Source organism: Peromyscus californicus, unplaced genomic scaffold, assembly GCF_007827085.1.
Source record: "Peromyscus californicus insignis strain IS unplaced genomic scaffold, ASM782708v3 Scaffold_3__1_contigs__length_106647218, whole genome shotgun sequence".
NCBI classification, from domain to species: domain Eukaryota; kingdom Metazoa; phylum Chordata; class Mammalia; order Rodentia; family Cricetidae; genus Peromyscus; species Peromyscus californicus.
In genome coordinates, this window is record NW_026294551.1 from 44,711,081 (window position 1) to 44,731,591 (window position 20,511).

The following is a 20,511-nucleotide window of genomic DNA, read 5'->3' on the forward strand; positions in this document are numbered from 1 at the left end:
TTCTGTCCACCACTGAGATATACCCCACCCTCATGCACATTTTGCCATAATGTAATTTATGAAAATTATGAATCCTACCAGGGAGGAAGCATATTTTATTCAGTTTTACCTACCGAGATCCAGAACAGAGCTTGACCCTAAAACAAACAAACAGATTCTAAATGTTAGTTGAAGCTTCAGAGCAAAAGGAGTTAACAGAAGGTCTCTTCAGCCGGGTCTCCTCTTAATTGCCTCCTACAAGTTCTTGTTAGAAAGGAGGGACTGCCGATGGCCTCCCTTGTGGCCGTCTGATCCCAGCTCTATTCCTCTTCCGGTGAATGTCATTGTAACCACCACCCTCCCCTTGAGCCACATCTTACACTGCACTGTGTTTCTGCATGTCCCTCATATCCTCTTCCAGGCCTATTCCAGATGCAGATTTAACTACAGTCTTGAATGTGGGGAAATTTGAGGAGTGTGAGTACTAAATGCAAAAATCAAAACTACAGTCAAGGCTGGGCGACAGTGGCGCAGGCCTTTAATCTCAGCACTCCAGGACAGTCAGGGCTACAACAGAGAAACCCTGTCTCCAAAAAACAAAACAAAAAAACCCCTACAATCAGCTCATCGAATTAAGCCATCTATTAATAATATCCACAAGCGATATGTTCTTTATCCTGGAGTCAGTGCTGCTCGGCATCCTCAGCCTGCAGCGCTGATGCAGCACTCTTCAAATCTCGCTGTGGAAAGTCGTGATTGCTTCTGGCACATCTCTTTTAACTGGAAGTCTTGTCTGAGCTAGATTAGGAACATTCCACATCGATAGCAGAGTGTCCTTTATCACTAACCTAGGCTGGGAGCGGGGAGGGAAGGGATACAGCTGTCTTCCCAAGCTGATTGTAACCGGAACACCTGCTGTCTCCTTGGACTAAAGAAGAAGCTGTTCTTTCAGGTAGGCTGTCTATTTCTCTCTGTAAATAGACCAGGGCCATCTAATCTGTAAGAGCTAGCATTTAACTTGAAGATGTTGATCCCTTAAAAGACTGAATTCATGATGACCTAATTAAAGCAAACTGTGTCAGAGACTGGTGTATCCAAATCTATTTTTAATGTCTCAGTTCAAGGCTTAGGGGGAGCAATGTTAAAATTAAAATTAGCAGGCGTGATTGCTCATTATTTTAATCACAACACTCAGGAAGCTGAGCTTAGGGAGATTGTTGTGAGTCCTTAAGTATTAAGTTTCAGGTCACACAGCCTACAGTAAGACCCTGCCTCAAAACACCAAGTATAGAAGTGGGGTTCTAACTCTGTCTTGCCTCTGTCCAGGTTGTTTTTCTTTTTCTTGAGATGTTGATCTTATTGTATAGCCCTGGCCTGGAACTCTGTATATAAACCAGACTGTCCTCCAACTCACAGAGATTCCCCCTGCCTCTACCTTCTAAGTACTGGGCTTAGCATGAGACACCACATCCAGCCTAGAGCTCCAAATTTAATTGGCAGAATTTTTAAGACACTCATTTGGTGTTACTCAAGCTAAAAGAACTTAAGGATACAGATCTTGGGAAAGGGGGGGAGGGGCATCCACCTAATGCAAAGACTTCCCATGTCACAGCTCTGCAGAATTCTTACAGTAGTTGTCAAGGGGCTGGAGAGATTAGCTCAGTGGTTAAGAGGACTTGTTGCTCTTGTAACCCTGGTTCAGTTCCCAGCACCCAAATGGCGGCTCACAGGCATCCCTAACTTCAGTTCCAGGGCTTCTGATGCCCTCTTCTGGCCTCCTCAGGCACTGTATGCACATGGTACACATATACATAGAAGCTAAAGACCCATACACTAAAAATAAAGTAAATCTCTGTTTTTGACAATGTAATGTCTACCTACAGAATACAGCTGGATTCTCATAAGTTTTTCTGCAGTCTGTTGTGCTATCACATGTCATATGATCTCTGGAAAATACTACAACACAGGAGAGGTGATCCCTGGACCACACTCTGAGAATTACTGATACAGCATGACCAATATGATGTTGAAATCAGACAGGCCTTAACTGTTGATGACTTTGAACAAGACACTTCACCTCTGAGTGTATTTCTTCTCTTTTTGATTTTTATTTCCCTCTGTTTTAAATGGATAAAGAAATATTTTAGGGGGCTGGAGAGATGGCTCAGAGGTTAAGAGCACTGACTGCTCTTCCAGAGGTCCTGAGTTCAATTCCCAGCAACCACATGGTGGCTCCCAACCATCGGTAATGAGATCTGGCGCCCTCTTCTGTATACATAATAAATAAATAAATCTTTTTTAAAAAAAAAAAAAAAAAAAAAGAAATATTTTAATGTTTTATAACTTACAGAACAAGTAGAGATTAATAGGATATTTACTGACTGTCTGGCATTTGATAGGTGAACAGTAAACCTACCAAGGGGTAGGGCCAGCAAGATGGTTCTGTGGGTATAAGCACTTGCTGTACAAGCCTGGCAACCTGAACTAATTCCTGAAAACTCATGTAAAGATGGGAGAGAGTCTACTACACACACCCACCACACACACATACAGCGCACACCACACACAAAAATAAATATATATATGTATATGTATTTTTAAGTACCCAGGGGAGATCTATATGGGTTTTGCCTATATATTGGTGTTTGATAGTTTTTTATTTCTCATCTGGTGATTGCTTTATTCATTTCTTAAAACTATAGTTCATTTTAAAGTAGTAAATGCATTACCTTTTTTTTTAAATAATGAATCTTTTTTTTAAGGTTTATTTATTATGTATACAGTTTTCTGTCTACTTGTGTGCCTGCACGCCAGAAGAAGGCACAGATCTTATTATAGATGGTCTCAAGCCACCATGTGGTTGCTGGGAATTGAATTCAGGGCCTCTGGAAGCACAGCCAGTGCCCTTAACCTCTGAGCCATCTCTCCAGCCCATCCATTACCTTTTAACATAACTAATATTTTCATTAAAAAAATTAAAATAGGAATCTTAGTAATTAGAATGGTTTATTTGTTTTCACATCTCTCCCTCTACTTGACAACAGATAGTCCTGCTTTTCTTCAGGCCTCCAGCTTTCAATTTTCACACGGTTCACATGGCAGGCACCTACAAGTTTATAAAAAAGAAGAGAACTGAAACCTCAGCCTGTGATTTCTTTCCCATCTGAACCCCAAATCTCCACTTGGGTTTTCTTGTTGTTGTTGCTTTGTTTTGTTTTTGTTTTTGTTTTTGTTTTTGTTTTTTTGAGACAGGGTCTCATGTAGCCTAGGCTAGCCTCAAACTTACTATGTATTGGAGGATGACCTTGAACTTCTGCTTTTCCTCTGCTTCTGAAGCTCCTCAGATACAGGCTTAAGCCAGCATGCTCAGTTTATTTCATGCTAGGGACAGAAGGGATGGTTCCTGCGTGCTGATACTCTCCAATTGCAATACCTCCCCTTCCAGCTGCTCTAATTTGTTATCGCTTTTAACGCAGTTCATCTTAATTAGGTATGGTATTGGTTGATACCAGTTCAGGTGACTTTCAGGAGAACCGTAGCCACCACATTTATGTAACAGACACTAAGCAACTGTAATTTGGGGAGCACCTAGAGGGATATAGCTTTTCTGCTATAGAACCACAGAAGGCCTTACAATGCCTCTTGTATAGTCATTTGTTGTCATAGTTTTTATTAGTGCTTCAACTGGGTACAGTCTCTGTCTTCCAGAAACTTCTAATCTATAGTGTGGGAAAGGGGTACATAGATAGTACAGGTAAGTTGAGGGGTATTGCTGAGTTTATGAGCAGCCAGCTTCAAGGTTCTGAGCTAGAATTTTGGGATTAGTACTTGACTTGTTTGGTGCATGCGTTTTAGGGCCTTTTGTTTGTGTTTTTGTTTTCCAAAAGGATCTCAGGTAGCTCAGGCTGTCTTTCAATTCACTATGTCACCCAAGAATAACCTTAAACTTATCCTTTGTTCATGTGTATGAAGTGTGTAAGCATACTATGCAGATGCACAGATAAACTCAAGTACCTTCTTCTGGAGTTGTCCATCTTATCTTTTGAGTGGTCTCTATAGCCTGATGCTTATCAAGTAGGCTAGGGTAGTGAGCCCTACAGACCCACCTGTTGCGCTCCCCCTCTTCCCCGTGCTAGAAATTACCAGTCGGTGCCATCATGCCCAGCTTCTCCTTATGGTTCCTAGGGATCAACTCAAGTCCTCAGGCTCACATGGCAAACACTTTACCAAGTACACTAGCTCCCAAGCCCATGTGACCTTTTACTTCTGATCTTCCTCCTGCCACTTCCTGAAAGCTAGAATTAGAAGCTTCTGCTGTTCACAACTGGTTTTGCAGTGCTAGAAACTGAACCCAGGACTTCATGTGTACCAGGCAAGCAATCTACCTGCTGAGCCACATCCTCTGCCTCTGTGTGTTATTTTTTAATGTCCTACTCAAGGCTCAGGTATGGTTTTTTGAGTTCTCCCGCCAGCCTTTAGCTATGTTGGAAAGCAGGGACGCAGAAGGTGAAGTTATTGGTTGGTATAGAATGCTAAGTAAAATGAGACCCAGAACTCAAACTGAAACCCAGCTGACAGGGCTGGAGAGAGAGCTCTTTGGATGAAAGCATTTGTTGCTCTATTAGATAGAGTCCCCCGGTTTCCCAGCACTTGCCTAGGGGTTAACAACTGAGTAACTCCAGGTCCAGAGGATCTGGTGCCCTCCTTTGGCCTCCTTGGGCATTACATGTATGTGGTACACACATGCACCCAGGAAAAACACTAATAACACTTAAAAAAAAATTTTAAGAATTATTTGTTTCATGTGCTTTGGTGTTTTGCTTGCATATATGTCTGTGTGAGGGTGTCAGATCCCCTGGAACTGCAGTTGTGAGGTGCAATGTTGGTGATGGGTGCTGAGAATTGAACCTGAGTCATCTGGGAGAGAAGCCAGTGCTCTTAACTGATGAGCCATCTCTTCAACCCCAAAACAGAATATTTTTTTAAAAGAAATCCAGTTAACATTTATTTGAAACTACATTCTTTCTTGTTATGATGGTACACACCTGTAATTTCAGTACTTAGGAGGTAAATAGAGGAGAATCTATAGCAAATTTTAGGCCACTCTGGCCATATTGAGTCAGTCTCCCTAAAACAAAGAAGAAACAGTAGACTTTCATTTTTTGAGATATGGCTTCTCTGTGTAGCCTTGGCTGTCCTGAAACTTGCTTTGTGGACCAGGCTGGCCTGAACTCAGAGATCCATCTCTGCCTCTTGAGTGCTGGGATTAAAGGTGTGCACCACCCCCACCTGGTGATTCTTCTTTAGGTGTTACTGTGGGGTAGGGAGAGATGACCGAGGACAACTCTTGTGGAGTCGGTTTTCTCCATCTTTACGTGGGTTCCAGGGATAAACTAAGGTCCCCAGGTTTTGCACAGCAAAGCACATTTTTACCCCCTGAGCCATCTCACCAACGTTCATCGTCATCTTCATAATTATCGTGTGTGGTTTGTGTGTGCATTTGAGGTCAGAGAACTTTGAGGAATCAATTCTCTCCTTCAAGCATGGTTTTAGAGTTCAAACTCAGTTCAGCAGGCTTGGGGTACTTGTGTTGCCATTCTCCTGGTGATCTAAGTGTTAGGTAATGAGATCAGAATTTGATCTTGCTCTTAAGTTCACCAGGCTTTCCATTTTTTCTGTAGGCCATGGAAGACTTTGAGAGATTCTCCCCCTTCCCCAAGGGAGATGCCCTGGTTAGCTTTAACTGTCAACTTGACACAGCTTAGAGTCATCTGAGAGGAGTGAACCTCAGCTGGGGAATTGCCTAGATCGGATTGGACTGTGGGTTCCCAGTCTGCGGGGTTGTCCTGATTGTTAATGAATGTAGGAGGGCCCAGCCCACAATGGGCAGTACCATCACTAGGCAAGTGGTCCTGGACCATATAAGAAAGCTAGCTGAGTGTAAGCAAGCCAACTAAGAAGCAGCATTCTTCATGACTCCTACTGTGTCTTGCTGTGAAGTGAGTACCTTGGTCAGAGGTGATGCTGTATGGAATACCCTGTAAGCCTGCCTTCAAGTTCCTGCCTTTACTTCCCTCAGTGATAGACTATGACCTGGAATTGTAAGATGAATAAACTCTTTCCTCCTCTAGACAGCTTTTGGTCATTGTTTTATCACAGCAATAGAAATGAAACCAGAAGTTAAATGATAAATATGGATTCACCATGGTTCTGCTGTTTCTGAAGAGGCTCTTTTTCAGCCTAATTCTTCAAACCAGCATCATACAACTAGGTATAAGTTCACATAGTGGTTGTTTAATCTATTGAAAGGGATTTTTCTTTTTTTTTTTTTTTAAGTAATTTTGCTGTTTTTATTTTATATGTATGGATGTTTTGCTTGCATGTATGTCTGTGTACCATGTATATGCCTGGTGCCCAAGGAGTTCAGAAGAGGATATTGGATCCCCTAGAACTGGAGTCACAGATGGTTGTGAGCAACTATGTGGATGTTGGGAATGGAACCTGAGTCCTCTGGAAGAGCAGCCGGTGCTCTTAACCACTGACCCATCCCTCTAGTCTCCCCCCACCTCCTTTTTGGGGACAGGGTCTTACTGTGTATCCCTGGCTTACCTGGAATTCACTATTTAGACTAGACTGGCCTCAGTTTAACTCTGCTAGAGTATGTATGAAAGCACCTTGTGTGAAGTCTGGGCAATTACTGTTTCTCAAACTTGTTGAGAACAAGTCATATCATCTCACTCTCCCGTCAGTCTCCCCTGTATAATGATCCCTGTGCTGGTTGCTTTCTTCAGCTGCCCAGTTCTGCCTGGATACTGTGAAGTAAGTAAAACACCTGGGTTAAGAGAAATAATAAAACCAGATGTGCTGGTTAGTTCCTGTAATCCCAGCACTGGAGGGGCAGACACAGGAGGATTGCTGTGAATTCAAGGCCAACCTGGGCTACAGGGTGAAAACCCCTTTCTCAGTAAAACAGTGAGAAAGAGAAAAGATTCTGATGTAAGTCTTGTCTGATCGCCATTTCTGAAGATACACACAAGAGGAGCAACCCGAGGACGAATGGGAGGTTTGGGGCCTTCGGATTGTTTTCTGGTTTTGGGAATCCAGCTCGGGCCTCTTGCGTGCTAGGTGAGCTACACTCCCAAGCTGAGCTTCCTGATTCTTCTAAGAAAAAATGATAGAGTGGGCAGAGCCATGGTAGATAGCTACAAGGATTTTGTGGAGAGGTTTAAGAGCCCTGTTTAAAATCATGTATCTTTTGTTCGTTTGTTTGTTATGAGAAAGGGTCTTACTATGTAGCTCTGGCTGTCCTGGAACTCACTGTATAGACCAGGCTGGCCTCAAACTCACAAAGCTCTGCCTGCCTCTGCCTCCTGAGTGCTGAGATTAAAGGTGTGCAACACCACACCTGGCTCATGTGTGTTATTTTTGTTCACTACCCCACACCCACTTCCTTTCCTTCTGTAGTCTTCAAGGAGGCTGTGAGAAGCAGCAGCAATGTCTGATTTTGTGGAAAGTGAGGCTGAAGAGTCAGAGGAAGAATACAATGATGACGGCGAGGTGGTACCTAGAGTCACCAAGAAGTTTGTGGAAGAGGAGGATGATGGTGAGGAGGCCCCGGCCTCAAGCTTCTCCCCACTATTCCTAAGCTTTGGATAGTTGGATTCTTGCTGATGAAAGGCTCAGGCTGAGCACAGAAGTTCTCACACATGAGGTACCAGCTTGAGAACGTTCAGTCATTCTTAGAAATGCATAGTCACCACTCTGCTGTATCCCAGGCACAGTACTTAGAAAACTAGCAAGACAAAATAAGGTGCAGATATTCTTATGCTAGTTCAAGTTTACATTAGTGTGTGGGACAGACAGTAAACTGATAAATCTGTAATGCTTCCCACTTTTAGCCCTATGAATGTTCATGTACTCCATTTTCTAACCTTTAGGGTCATCAAGAGAGTAGAATTCTGAAATAACTTTAAAGGGGGAAGGGGAGGTATAACTGTTAGCAAAGGAATAAAAGAAAGACTGTAACTGCTGAGTTTGTACTTTGAGGAAAATAGGTTACTGGTAACTGTAAAGCTTCTACTAATGATTTGAGGAGGCAAGGTAATTGGGAAGATCATCTTTCCTAAAGACATGGTAGATGTGGGATATAAGTCTTCCTTTGTAGGTGCTGCTGCTCCAAGTCCTGCCTTGTGCCAATTCATGGGGCAGAAAATTAACATGCCACCTAGTCACTGGGTTCAGGGCAGATGGATAATTGAAGTTAAGAGGGTAGTCTGCCCCACCCCCCTCCATCCCCAATCTCCATGCCTCAGACACATGTGTTTTCAGATGAGGAGGAGGAAGAGGAGAATCTAGATGATCAAGATGAGCAAGGCAACCTGAAAGGCTTTATCAATGATGACGATGATGAAGAGGGGGAAGAAGATGAGGGCAGCGACTCTGGTGATTCAGAAGATGATGTTAGCAACAAGAGAAAACGCCGTGAGTCGCATGGCCCCATGTCAGCTGGGGCTGGGGTGGAAGCTGCAGTGGAGAAGAGCTCCCTCTCATCATGCGCACACTTTGTTCTCTTTAGCATCTTTTGATGACCGCCTGGAGGATGATGACTTTGACCTCATTGAGGAGAATTTGGGTGTGAAAGTCAAACGAGGAGTAAGTTATTTCTGGATCTTTCTTCCCGAATAGTGTGGGGTCATCAGAGAAGAGAAGGGTGCCCAGCAGCATAATGCTGTGGGGCCCAGATCTGAAGTCTATTAGAAAAAGATTTGTCAGTTTGCAAGATGGGCCTCGAGGCTGGATAAACATCTTTCCCATCTCACTTGATAAAAGTAATTGTGGTTGGAATATAGAAATGAGCCTGGATAACAGGCATCCTTATATTAGACACCCATATACCCCATCCTAATAAAACATATTTTTCTCAACATTAGCAAAAATACCGACGTGTCAAAAAAATGTCTGATGATGAAGATGATGATGAAGAGGAATATGGCAAAGAGGAACATGAAAAGGAGGCTATTGCAGGGGAAATCTTCCAGGATGAAGAAGGGGAGGAAGGACAGGAGGCTGTAGAAGCCCCCATGGCTCCTCCTGAAGAAGAGGAGGAAGATGATGAAGAGTCAGGTACATGACAGATGCTGGACAGGAAAGCCAACATTGGGTGGATGTTGAGATTTCCTGTTCCTTAATAAGGAAGTCCTTCTAGTACCCCCCTAACTCTCCCTGGCAGGAACCAGAAATACCCACTGACTGAGCACTGACTTGTTCCTTCTTCCTCGTAGATATTGATGATTTCATTGTGGATGATGATGGACAGCCTCTAAAAAAACCCAAGTGGCGAAAAAAGCTTCCTGGATATACGGATGCGTAAGTGCTCCTGTTACCATGTGGTGATAAAGACATTGGATGGGCATGTGATCAGGAAGTCCAGAGGCTTCTGCCAAAAACAAAACAAAACAAAAAAAGATAATAGAGTTCTACATGGGCATGAGACCAGGATCCCTCTTCTATCCAGTGTATTCATCTATAGATGACCTTTTAACCTGCATCAAAGCATAATAATTTGAAAGGTTTTGTTCTAAGGGAATGTTACAGCATCTTGGCAGAAAATGGTTCACCAAGCAGAATAAGGACCCATCTACCATGATTTTGGCTCCTATCTCTGGCAGGTGCCAAAGATAAGCTTTTTATCCTCTGATAATAGTTTGCCTTGAAACTTCCAGGCACCTATTTATTCCACGTTGAATGTGATTTTCCAACTGGCTTTTCTCTTTGCCCCTTTAGTCCTCTGAGGCATACAAAGGATCTGGGCGGGGGCTGCATTTCTCTTCCCTTTCAATCCTGAGCCCACTGCCTCTTATTCTCACACATAGAGCCCTGCAAGAAGCTCAGGAGATCTTCGGTGTGGACTTTGACTACGACGAATTTGAGAAATACAATGAATATGATGAAGAACTGGAGGAGGACTATGAGTATGAGGATGACGAGGCTGAAGGTGAAATCCGAGTGCGCCCCAAAAAAACTACCAAGAAGCGTGTGAGTCGCAGGAGCATCTTTGAGATGTATGAGCCAAGTGAACTGGAGAGCAGTCACCTGACAGACCAGGACAATGAAATCCGAGCCACTGACTTGCCTGAGAGGTTCCAGGTAGGAAACCACAATGAGTAGTTTTCATCATGGACTTTGAAAGCCATCTGACTCAGGTCCAGGGAGTCTGTTTATCTGTTTATTCTGGTGGTACTGAAAATTAAACATAGGACCACTATATGGTAGGTAAGAGTGCTGCTGTTGAATGATGTCCTTGGTCCTGTCTTTACTCTTTTTATTTTGAAACAGTCTCACTAACTTAGATTGGCCTTCAGCTGACTCTGTAGCCCAAGCAAGTCTTAAACCTCAGCCTCCTGAGTAGCAAGGATTACAAGACTGACAGCGAAATGGCATTCTTGCTTTTTGCTTTGTTATTTTTTTGTTCTGTTTGTTTTTGAGACAGGTTCTCGTGTAGCCCAGAGTGGCCTCAAACTCAATATGTAGCCAAGAATGACCTTAAATTTCTGATCCTCTTGCCTCCATCTTTTGGGGGCAGGGGCTGGGAATGGGTGTGTGTCCTGAGACAGGGTTTCTCTGTGTGCCCTGGCTGTCCTGGAACTTGCTCTATAAACCAGGCTGGCCTTGAACTCTGCCTGCCTCTGCCTCTGAAAGGTTTGCGCCACCACCGCCCAGGTCTCTGTCTTCTCTTGAGTGCTGGGATCACAGGCATACACCATCATACCAGGTTTTGTGGTGCTTAGGTTTCATGCATGCTAGGCAATCACGCTACCAACTAAGCTACTTCCTAGCCCTGAAATTTTTTGGGGGTTTTTTGTTTGTTTGTTTCTTTGTTGTTGTTTCGAGACAGGGTTTCTCTCTGTAGTCCTGGCTGTCCTGGAACTCACTCTGTAGACAAGGCTGGCCTCAAACTCACAGAGATCCCCCTACCTCTGCCTCCCGAGTGCTGGGATTGAAGGTGTGCACCACCACCTGACATGAGATGGTATTCTTAACAGATCTGGAAAATGCTCATTTCGTGTTAGGTGACATTAGAAATACGTACTGAAGATCACACGCTTCTGTCAGAAGTGGTATGTGTTTTTTCCTAAGCAGGATACAGGATACATACCTGAAGATTACACGCTTCTGTCCAGAAGTGGTGTGTTTTTCCTAAGCAGGATACAGAATAAAGATGTCTCACCCTCTTGTCTACTACAGCTCCGCTCCATCCCTGTCAAGGCAGCTGAAGATGATGAACTAGAAGAAGAAGCTGACTGGATCTATAGAAACGCCTTTGCCACACCAACCATTTCCCTACAGGTACTCAAGAGCTTTCACTTGAGAGCCTAGAAAGCTGGCTGTGTGCTTAGAAGCACTGCTGCCTTTGCAGAGAACCCACAGGGTGGCTCACAACTGCCTGTACCTGGAGTTCTTTGGTTCCTACTCCCTCTTCTGACCTCTGTGGGCACCAGGCACTCACATGGTATACATATGTTAAAAGTTCTGACATGAACCGGAGGTCAGTTGATGAAAATGGGAAGCTGTTCCTTCCCTGTGTGATGCTTCTGTATGCCTGGGAAAGAGTATATATATGAGAAAAATTTCAAGCCAGGTGGTGGTGGTGGTGGTACACACCTTTCATCCCAGCACTCGGGAGGCAGAGGCAGCCAGATCTCTGTGAGTTCAAGGCCAGCCTGATCTACAAAGCTCGAATTCTAGGACAGCCAGGGCTGCACAGTGAAACCCTGTCTTTAAAAAATGAAAGAGATGGAAAAGAAAAGAAAAGAAAAATGTTCGATGTCCTCAGAAAAGGCTATCATGTTAGAAGCTCTTGTGGGGTAAGACAGAGGGTCACTGACTTGCTGCTTTTTTTTGTCTTTGCTTCTTACTATAGGAAAGCTGTGATTACCTAGACCGTGGGCAGCCAACTAGTAGCTTCAGTCGCAAAGGGCCCAGCACAATTCAGAAGATCAAAGAGGCCCTGGGCTTCATGCGGAATCAGCATTTTGAGGTAGCCCAGAGGTTAAATTCATTAGAATTTGGAGAATGAGGCAAGAGGTAGATACGATCAAGTAAACCCCCTTCGTCATCCTTAGGAATCCCTTAACTCAAGAATGTTATGACTAACAAGAGGCACTAGTGACCAAGGGGACAGGACATCCTGTCTGCAGTGTTACCTACTCCATTGTGGAGAACACTTCACTGGATAGCCAGTTAGAGAGGCCATTCTTGTGAATTTTGTGGAGCTGTTAGACTAGGAAATGATTATCCTCTAGCAGAAGAGATACCTGCAGATCTTTCTTCTGTTTGATAGCAGTATCCTTGCTACCATAGGTGCCTTTTATTGCCTTCTACCGAAAGGAGTATGTTGAACCTGAATTGCACATCAATGACCTGTGGAGAGTGTGGCAGTGGGATGAAAAGGTAACATGGACAAAAGGCCCACAAGGAGCTGAGAACTAGGTGGAGAAAAACCCGTATCAGGGTGCTATAGCTCTGACCTCCAGAACTGCCAGCTTCCCCTACTGGGGCTTCTGCTAAAGGGAACAACAATGGACTTGGGTCTCCGGAGCTTAACACCAGTCCTCACTCCTGCCTTCCTCTGCCCTAGTGGACTCAGCTGAGAATCCGAAAAGAGAACCTAACACGGCTGTTTGAGAAGATGCAGGCTTACCAGTATGAACAGATCTCTGCTGATCCTGACAAACCTCTTGCTGATGGCATCCGAGCTTTGGATACTACTGATATGGAGAGGTAGGACATGCAGGGCTTATTCTGTTCCGGGGAGCCTCCAGACTGAAGGCAGGTCCTCAGGAGCACTGTTACTTTGCAGAATTTGTCGAATGGGGCCCCAGCCCTTAGAACCCAAATTGTCAACACATCAAAAATGAACTTACTTATTTCTTCCTTTCTGAGACCAGGGTCTCTTTGTAGCTCAGTCTGTCCTAGAACACACTGTGTATACCAGGTTGGCGTTGAACTCATGGAGTTCCACCTGCCTCTGCCTCCCAAGTGCTGGGACTGAAAGTGTATGCCACCACACCCAACTCAAAGTGAACTTTCTAGCTAAATGTTGGTCTACTTCTGTAACCCAATACTTGGAAGATAGAGCTGGGACTCTGAGTTCAAAGTGAGATTGAACTACATAATAAACTCCATGGGGAGCAAGGGAATGAGATCTGACAGTTTCACTTTGATTTTCTATACTGGTATATAAAAAACAAACTAATTTATTTACCAAAAATTAAATTGTTAAAAGAATCAGGAATTCAAATTGGGTATGGTGGCACTCACCTGTAATCCCAGTACTTGAGAGGCTGAGTAAGGAAGGTGGTGTTCAAAGTTGGTTAACATAATGTCTGTCTCAAAAGTTTAAAAAAAAAAAAAAAAAGGCAAAACAAGAAAGGTATCAGGCAGTCCAGTGGCAAGTACTTTACAAACTCCAGGCCATCTCCCCAGCCCTTGTATTAGGTATTCAGATTTGGTGATATGTATATTTATTCCATGTTGATAATGCTACGCAAGAAACAGTTTATAATTGGGAAGTAATTTGGGAGCCTGAATAATGTGGTATTGGAGGGCAACAGATGGTTTTGGTGGATAGTATTTACAAGCTGAGAAGTAGTTTCAAAGACTTTGAACTTACTAAAGACATGTTGCCTGATCTGCCTCTTCCTTATACTGCTATTTTCTTTTGAGACAGAGTCTTACTATGCAGCCCAAACTGACCTCAGACTCGCAATCTAGTCTCAATCTCTCTAGTGCTGAGATTACAAGTGTGTAGTGCCACACCTGGCCTTTATACTTTCATTTCTAGTAATTACCTCTAACCATTTTAGTTTGATATATTTCGTGTATGTGTATTGTATATGTATATGTTGTTACAGAATCTCATATAGTACAGTCTGGCCTTAAAGTCCTAATATTCCCACCTCTCAAATTCTCGGACACCACACCCAGCTTACTTGATGGTTTTTGAAGCAGGATGTTGCTGAATGTCCCAGGCTTGTGGCAGGCCTCTTGCTTTAGTCTCTGAACATTACAACCATGCACTGCCACCCCCAACAACATACATTCTTTTAAGATACCCTGGCTGTGCTGAAACTAGTTTGAGACCGCTTGTGACTTTGTTTGCTCATCCTACATGGTCTTGTTTCCTGGGAATTAGAAGTATTATAGCAAAGCTTGCCTCTGCTAAGAGGATCTTGTATCTTTCCCCTGCAGGCTCAAAGATGTGCAGTCAATGGATGAACTGAAAGACGTCTACAACCATTTCTTACTTTACTATGGTCGTGACATCCCTAAGATGCAGAATGCTGCCAAGGCTAGCCGTAAGAAGCTGAAACGTATAAAGGAGGGTGGAGATGAGGAAGGTGAGTGCTGAGGAAGAAAATGCCAGTCTCCATGGCTGGGCTGGCTGCCCTTGGGCTTTTGACATCTCAGGTCAGGAATTGATTAGAAATCAAGAGTTGATGGCCCTCAAACTTTGTTCCCAGGTGAAGGTGAGGAGGCTGAAGATGAGGAGCAGAGGGGACCAGAGCTCAAGCAAGCCTCCCGCCGAGACATGTACACCATCTGCCAGAGTGCAGGGCTGGGTAAAAACCACCTTTTTTTGTCCCCTAGACATTTTAGCTTTGAATAAGGAAACATTTCCAGTAGTGCCCTAGTGGACTGGATGAACTGGAGAGTCTCCATAAACACTTGCACCCCCAGCCATCTTTCTGTTCCCATCCTCTGTGATTATCCAATGTCTCTAGTTAAAAGTCTCCCGGGTGATTAAAGTCAGGTTTAGTTGTTGTTCTTTGGCCTGTCCTGCCTGTTTATTGCCTCATTGCCTCTTTCAACTCGGACGCCCAAAAGAGCTGCTGTAGCCTCTGACGACTGAGAGGTCTGATGGCGGGCTGCTGTCTCACCTTTCACTCTTCTGTTTGCTTTAGATGGCCTGGCCAAAAAATTTGGTCTCACACCTGAGCAGTTTGGGGAGAACCTCCGTGACAGCTACCAACGGCATGAGACAGAACAGTTCCCTGCAGAGCCCTTGGAGCTAGCCAAAGATTACGTTTGCAGGTGGGCATGCAGCAGATGGCCAGCAGGAGGGGTGACCTGGAAGCAGGAAGGGTGACCTGGAAGCAGGAACACCCTCATTCTGCAGCTCCACTATTGTCCCCACAGCCAGTTCCCTACGCCAGAAGCTGTGCTTGAAGGTGCCCGATACATGGTTGCACTACAGATTGCCCGGGAGCCCCTTGTCAGACAGGTGCTGAGGCAGACCTTCCAGGAGAGAGCCAAGCTAAACATAACCCCAACCAAGAAAGGTAGAAAGGTAAGTTGGGGAAAGGGCTGTTCTAAGTGTGGCTGAACTCTAGACTGCGTCTACCTCCAACCAAAAAGCAGTCTTTTCTCCCAGGGCCAACCTCTGCCCAGCTGCTAATGATTCTCTCTCAATGTCTTCAGGATGTGGATGAGGCCCACTACGCTTATTCTTTTAAGTACTTAAAGAACAAGCCTGTGAAAGAGCTAAGAGATGATCAGTTCCTCAAGATAGGCCTGGCTGAAGATGAAGGGCTGCTCACCATTGACATCAGCATAGATATGAAGGGAGTGGAAGGGTAAGCTATAGCGAACTGACTCCTAATAGAACTGGCTAAAGGAGGCTGGAGGAGGGGCGGCGGCGGCCCTCAGGAACGTAAACCACCAGTTCTGAGTTAAGGGAGCCTTGTCGTGGGTTCACTCACAGAGTTTTCTCCACCAGACACCAGAGCTTTGTGCCTTTCTTCAGGTATGGCAATGACCAAACATATTTCGAGGAGATCAAGCAGTTTTATTACCGGGATGAGTTCAGCCACCAAGTACAAGAATGGAACCGGCAACGCACTATGGCCATTGAACGAGCTTTACAGCAGTTCCTGTACGTGCAGATGGCCAAAGAACTCAAGAACAAGCTGCTAGCCGAGGCCAGGGAGAGTGTTGTAAAGGTGAGGCCCACAATCTGCTGCCTCGCTCCCTCTGGGGGTGGTACCAGATGTTTAACCCAAGGCCTTGTACACAAGTAGGCAAGTACATTACTACTGAGCCACACACCCTGAGCCCTAAACTCCTTTTCTTTTCTTTCTTTTTCTTTATTATACTTATTTATTAATTAAAAGTGTGGGTATGTGCGTGACCTGTGTGATCAGAGGGTATCTTTTTTTTTTTTTTTTTTTTTTAAATGCTGAATGCTGTTTATTGAAGGAGGGAAGAGGTCTTAAATACAGGCTTATAACACAATGGGAGAACCCTGGAGGGCAGAAGTTCGCTACTGATGTTTTACAATCTTGCATCTAAGCTGTTAACGCCCATTATGCAGGATACACAGACAAGGACTTCCCTTAAGCATTCAGGAGGGTGGAACCCGGCAGGGAATTAGCATAGGGAGGATATCAAGGTCAAGGTCAGCAAGCAAGGCAACAGTTACCCAAAACAGGGGCCAGGACCCTACAGGTCCCCCTTTTACTAAAAAATGAGCTTCTGACTTAGGTTGTGTGGGACACCTTACCCGTCATGGAGATGCCTGCCCAGGCCACACAGGCGCTCTGCCTTAGGTTGGTGAGCACCCTCCAGGCATTACCTGTCTCTGAATACTCATTATCATACAGGCTCTATCGTGTGTGAGCTGCAGAGTTAATTGCTGCAAAAGATCTCAAAGTGGCGCTGGGCTTGCAATCTGTGTGTTCGACACAGAAAAGACCAACAGAGGTCCTATCCCACCCATAGCCAGTAGGCTAAAGGCAACTGAGCCATTCCCTTCCTTAACGAGCCTTACTGCAAATTGGAGTCCTTGTAAGATGGTATCCCAAAAGCAAATGGAACTTGAGTTTATAAATTTATAATTTCCAAAGCCAATCGAAATGTATATAACTATTGAATTAAACTTATCATGCCCAATAGAATGAAAGATTAACTAACTGTGGTAGCTACTTTTGCTGCCAGGGTCTCTACTGTGCTAGCTGTAGTAAGCAATTATGAAATGGTAATGAGGGTATCTTTTAGTAGTTGATTCTCACCTTCCACTATGTGGGTCCCATGGATTAAATTCAGGTTGTCAGGACTGGCAATAGGCGCCTTTACTGCGGAGCCGTCTGTCTGGCCCTATTGATGTGGAGGTTTTTTTTTTTTTAAGACAAAGTCTGTATGTAGCCCAAGCTGACCCTGTGATCCTCCTGATGCTTATGTTACCACACCCTAGCTTTCATTCTCTTTAGTAGAGCTGAGAATGAGGAAACCCCGTAGTTGTCTTATAGCTAAAGAAAGAATAGGGCCGTACAGAGCATAAGGCGAGAAACAGTACGAACAGGGCAAAGGGTTCGTGCCCCAGTTTTCTCCAGGCCTCTTCCCTCTCTTCACTCATCTAAATATTTCTTTTTTACGTTGCTGCCATTTCCAAAATACAAGCAAGCTTTTGTGTTGTAGGTCTGCCACGTGGCTAGAAACATGTGCCCCATGAATACCCTTGCCCTTGCATACTTGAAGTCCCTGGTGACCATAGTTTCTGCTGTGTCTCTACTTTAGGCCTGTAGCCGAAAGCTCTACAACTGGTTAAGGGTGGCGCCCTACCGTCCAGATCAGCAGGTAGAAGAAGATGATGACTTTATGGATGAGAACCAGGGGAAGGGCATTCGAGTCCTAGGCATTGCCTTCTCCTCTGCCAGGTAGTACCTACCTGCCTTGCACCATCTCTCAACTTCCTTTCCTGTTGTCTCCTTCCCACCTGTGGTTCCTATCGCTAACTATTGCGTTGTTCTTTCTGTGGCTGGCTGGCAGAGATCACCCTGTGTTCTGTGCCTTAGTCAATGGTGAAGGAGAAGTGACTGATTTCCTCCGCCTGCCCCATTTTACCAAACGGCGAACTGCATGGAGAGAAGAAGAGCGCGAAAAGAAGGTGGGTCTCTAGAACAGGTCACACAAGTATGTGCTCAGAGTGCACTCGAGTTCAGTGAGTTCAAGGGTTGTTGTCTAAGTAAAACAACAAAACCTCATGTGGTAAGTCAAGTTCATCACATCTTGAGTATTAGCCAGAAGGGTAATAACTTTAGGAAATGGTAACTGAGGTAGACCAGGCTGGCCTCAGACCCAGGGATCTACCTTCTTCTGCCTCCCCAGTGCTGGGATTAAAGGCATGCACCACCACCCCTGGCAAGTTTTTTTAAAAAACATTAATTAAAATAACACTGATATTCTAATCCCCATCTTAATATTTTAAAAATCGCCTCACCTTTGGGAGTCATTCTCACTTCTGAAGGCAGTAGATGGCACTCTTTACTGGGTGTGGTTTGCTTCTGGTGGCCAGCCAGTGCCTAGGCCTTGTGTACTTCTGGATTTGCCATGGCCTTTTCTGTTCTTAGCAGCATCTGGGTCAGACTGTTCCATGAGCTGAGAGCCACTGGGGCATTAATCCAGCCTTTTCCTTGCTTCCGCCCTTCAGTACCTCTTCTTCTAAAGAAAGATGAATTTGAATATTTCTGAATTTCTTTATCATAATGGTATTTCAAAATTTGGTAAGAGCCCCATTCTGAAAAATAACAACAAAGTTTACCAAACAGCTATGTTTTTTACATCTTAAAATGAGGATCAGAATATTAGTATAGTATTGTCAGGCTGTGATTTATACAAATAAAAAAGGTTTTTTTTTTTTGTTTGTTTTTTTTTTTTTTTTTTTTTTTTTTTTTTCCGTTTTTCGAGACAGGGTTTCTCTGTGTAGCTTTGCGCCTTTCCTGGGACTCGCTTGGTAGCCCAGGCTGGCCTCGAACTCACAGAGATCCACCTGGCTCTGCCTCCCGAGTGCTGGGATTAAAGGCGTGTGCCACCACCGCCCGGCAGGTTTTTGTTTTTTGAGACATGGTTTCTGTGTGTAACAAGCCTGGCTGTCCTGGAATTCTCTTTGAGACCAGGCTGGCCTTGAACTCACAGAGATCTGCCTGCCTCTGCCTTTCCAAGTGCTGGGATTAAATATACACCACCATACCCAGCAATAATAATCTTAAAAAGAAAATCTCAACTTGTTTGAAATCTTTACATGCTTGGAGCTATTCAGCTACAATTTTCTTTTAATTTAGGCTCAAGATATTGAAACCCTAAAGAAGTTTCTTGTGAATAAGAAGCCTCATGTGGTTACTGTTGCGGGAGAGAACAGGTAGGAGCGTAAGGCTCTGGGTAGGTCTGGCTTAAAGCTGTGACCCAAAGTCACTCATCTCTTATTGCTTAATCTGGTATGTGCCCAGAGCAGAGGCTTTGTGTCTGGGTGTAATGTTGATACCCCAGGGATCTCTCTGGAGATGTGGCTCCTCTTTGCTTTGAAGCTCTCTCCTCCCACCCCCACCTCAGTCAAGAGTATCCATTCCTGAGGAAATAGGTCCTTTGACCAATACTCTTCATCCTTCCAGAGATGCCCAGATGTTGATTGAGGATGTGAAGCGCATAGTGCATGAGCTGGACCAAGGCCAACAGCTTTCTTCTATTGGGGTGGAGCTGGTTGACAACGAGTTGGCCATTCTGTATATGAACAGCAAGAAATCAGAGGTAATGCTAATTTCCCACCCTCGAGGCATGCTCTTCCAACTGCTGTGAACCCCATTGAAATTGAATAGGAAATGCAGGTTGTCAGGGTTAGGACTACACCTGTTAGCTTACCCATGCAGAGACTTTCTGGGCTACCAGATATAGTTCAGATTGGCAGCTCCAGAGATTAAAGTGGTCGGTCCTAGGAAAAGAAAACAAAGGCCCCCAACGGAGATAAAAAGGTGGCTCAAGCCAGAATGGTTTAGATTTCTTTTTACCTTGTCACTGTGGACACCCTAAGGTTCTGTGTCCTTCCTTTGGTTCTAGGCAGAGTTCCGGGATTATCCACCAGTTCTGAGACAAGCCGTCTCTCTAGCCCGGCGCATCCAAGACCCTCTGATAGAATTTGCCCAGGTGTGCAGCTCGGATGAAGACATCCTGTGTCTCAAGTTTCATCCCTTGCAGGTGAGTAGGATCGGCAAGTAGGCCAGGTGGGTGGAAGGGCACAGTAACCTTACTTGCTGCTCTGTTGGTAGGAGCATGTTGTGAAAGAGGAGCTGCTCAACGCCTTGTACTGTGAATTCATCAACCGGGTCAATGAGGTTGGGGTTGATGTCAACCGTGCCATTGCCCATCCTTACAGCCAGGCCTTGATCCAGTATGTCTGTGGCCTGGGACCTCGAAAAGGGACCCACCTGCTGAAGGTAGGCTTGGATTGATTAGAAAACAATCATTTCATTGAGTGTGAAGAACTTTGCCAATATAATTGACAGATCAGAGAGGTAAAGCGGGTTGTTGAGAACTGCTCGGCCAATGAGCTTCAGAGTCAACTTGAGATGCAGAGGCCAAGCCCTGCTCTTCACTGCTATGCTATAGTGGCTGTAAGCCATAATGGAAACAAGAAAAACCAGAAGAGCAGTTTCTTCTTCCAGTACAAACAAAAAGGGATTTCAGAGAAATACTGTTTTTTCT

General features: G+C 44.6%; 1 protein-coding gene across 2 annotated transcripts in view; it reads left to right on the forward strand.

Moving 5' to 3' along the window:
* Supt6h (SPT6 homolog, histone chaperone and transcription elongation factor) overlaps window positions 1-20,511 on the forward strand; it is a 39,443-nt gene that overhangs the window by 4,540 nt on the left and 14,392 nt on the right. The window contains exons 1-23 of one of the 2 annotated variants that reach the window (XM_052755822.1): window positions 6,147-6,250; window positions 7,444-7,582; window positions 8,308-8,460; window positions 8,555-8,631; window positions 8,910-9,102; window positions 9,261-9,345; window positions 9,852-10,125; window positions 11,224-11,325; window positions 11,900-12,016; window positions 12,340-12,429; window positions 12,617-12,759; window positions 14,230-14,378; window positions 14,502-14,600; window positions 14,943-15,072; window positions 15,178-15,328; window positions 15,460-15,614; window positions 15,785-15,980; window positions 17,554-17,693; window positions 17,806-17,923; window positions 19,098-19,174; window positions 19,425-19,560; window positions 19,867-20,004; window positions 20,076-20,243. In XM_052755822.1, coding sequence (XP_052611782.1) covers window positions 7,474-7,582; window positions 8,308-8,460; window positions 8,555-8,631; window positions 8,910-9,102; window positions 9,261-9,345; window positions 9,852-10,125; window positions 11,224-11,325; window positions 11,900-12,016; window positions 12,340-12,429; window positions 12,617-12,759; window positions 14,230-14,378; window positions 14,502-14,600; window positions 14,943-15,072; window positions 15,178-15,328; window positions 15,460-15,614; window positions 15,785-15,980; window positions 17,554-17,693; window positions 17,806-17,923; window positions 19,098-19,174; window positions 19,425-19,560; window positions 19,867-20,004; window positions 20,076-20,243 — 3,000 coding nt within the window. In that variant the 5' untranslated portion in view covers window positions 6,147-6,250; window positions 7,444-7,473. Of the gene's footprint in view, window positions 1-6,146; window positions 6,251-7,443; window positions 7,583-8,307; window positions 8,461-8,554; window positions 8,632-8,909; window positions 9,103-9,260; window positions 9,346-9,851; window positions 10,126-11,223; window positions 11,326-11,899; window positions 12,017-12,339; window positions 12,430-12,616; window positions 12,760-14,229; window positions 14,379-14,501; window positions 14,601-14,942; window positions 15,073-15,177; window positions 15,329-15,459; window positions 15,615-15,784; window positions 15,981-17,553; window positions 17,694-17,805; window positions 17,924-19,097; window positions 19,175-19,424; window positions 19,561-19,866; window positions 20,005-20,075; window positions 20,244-20,511 lie in introns of those variants that run through there. The other variant, XM_052755820.1, reaches the window with a different exon arrangement.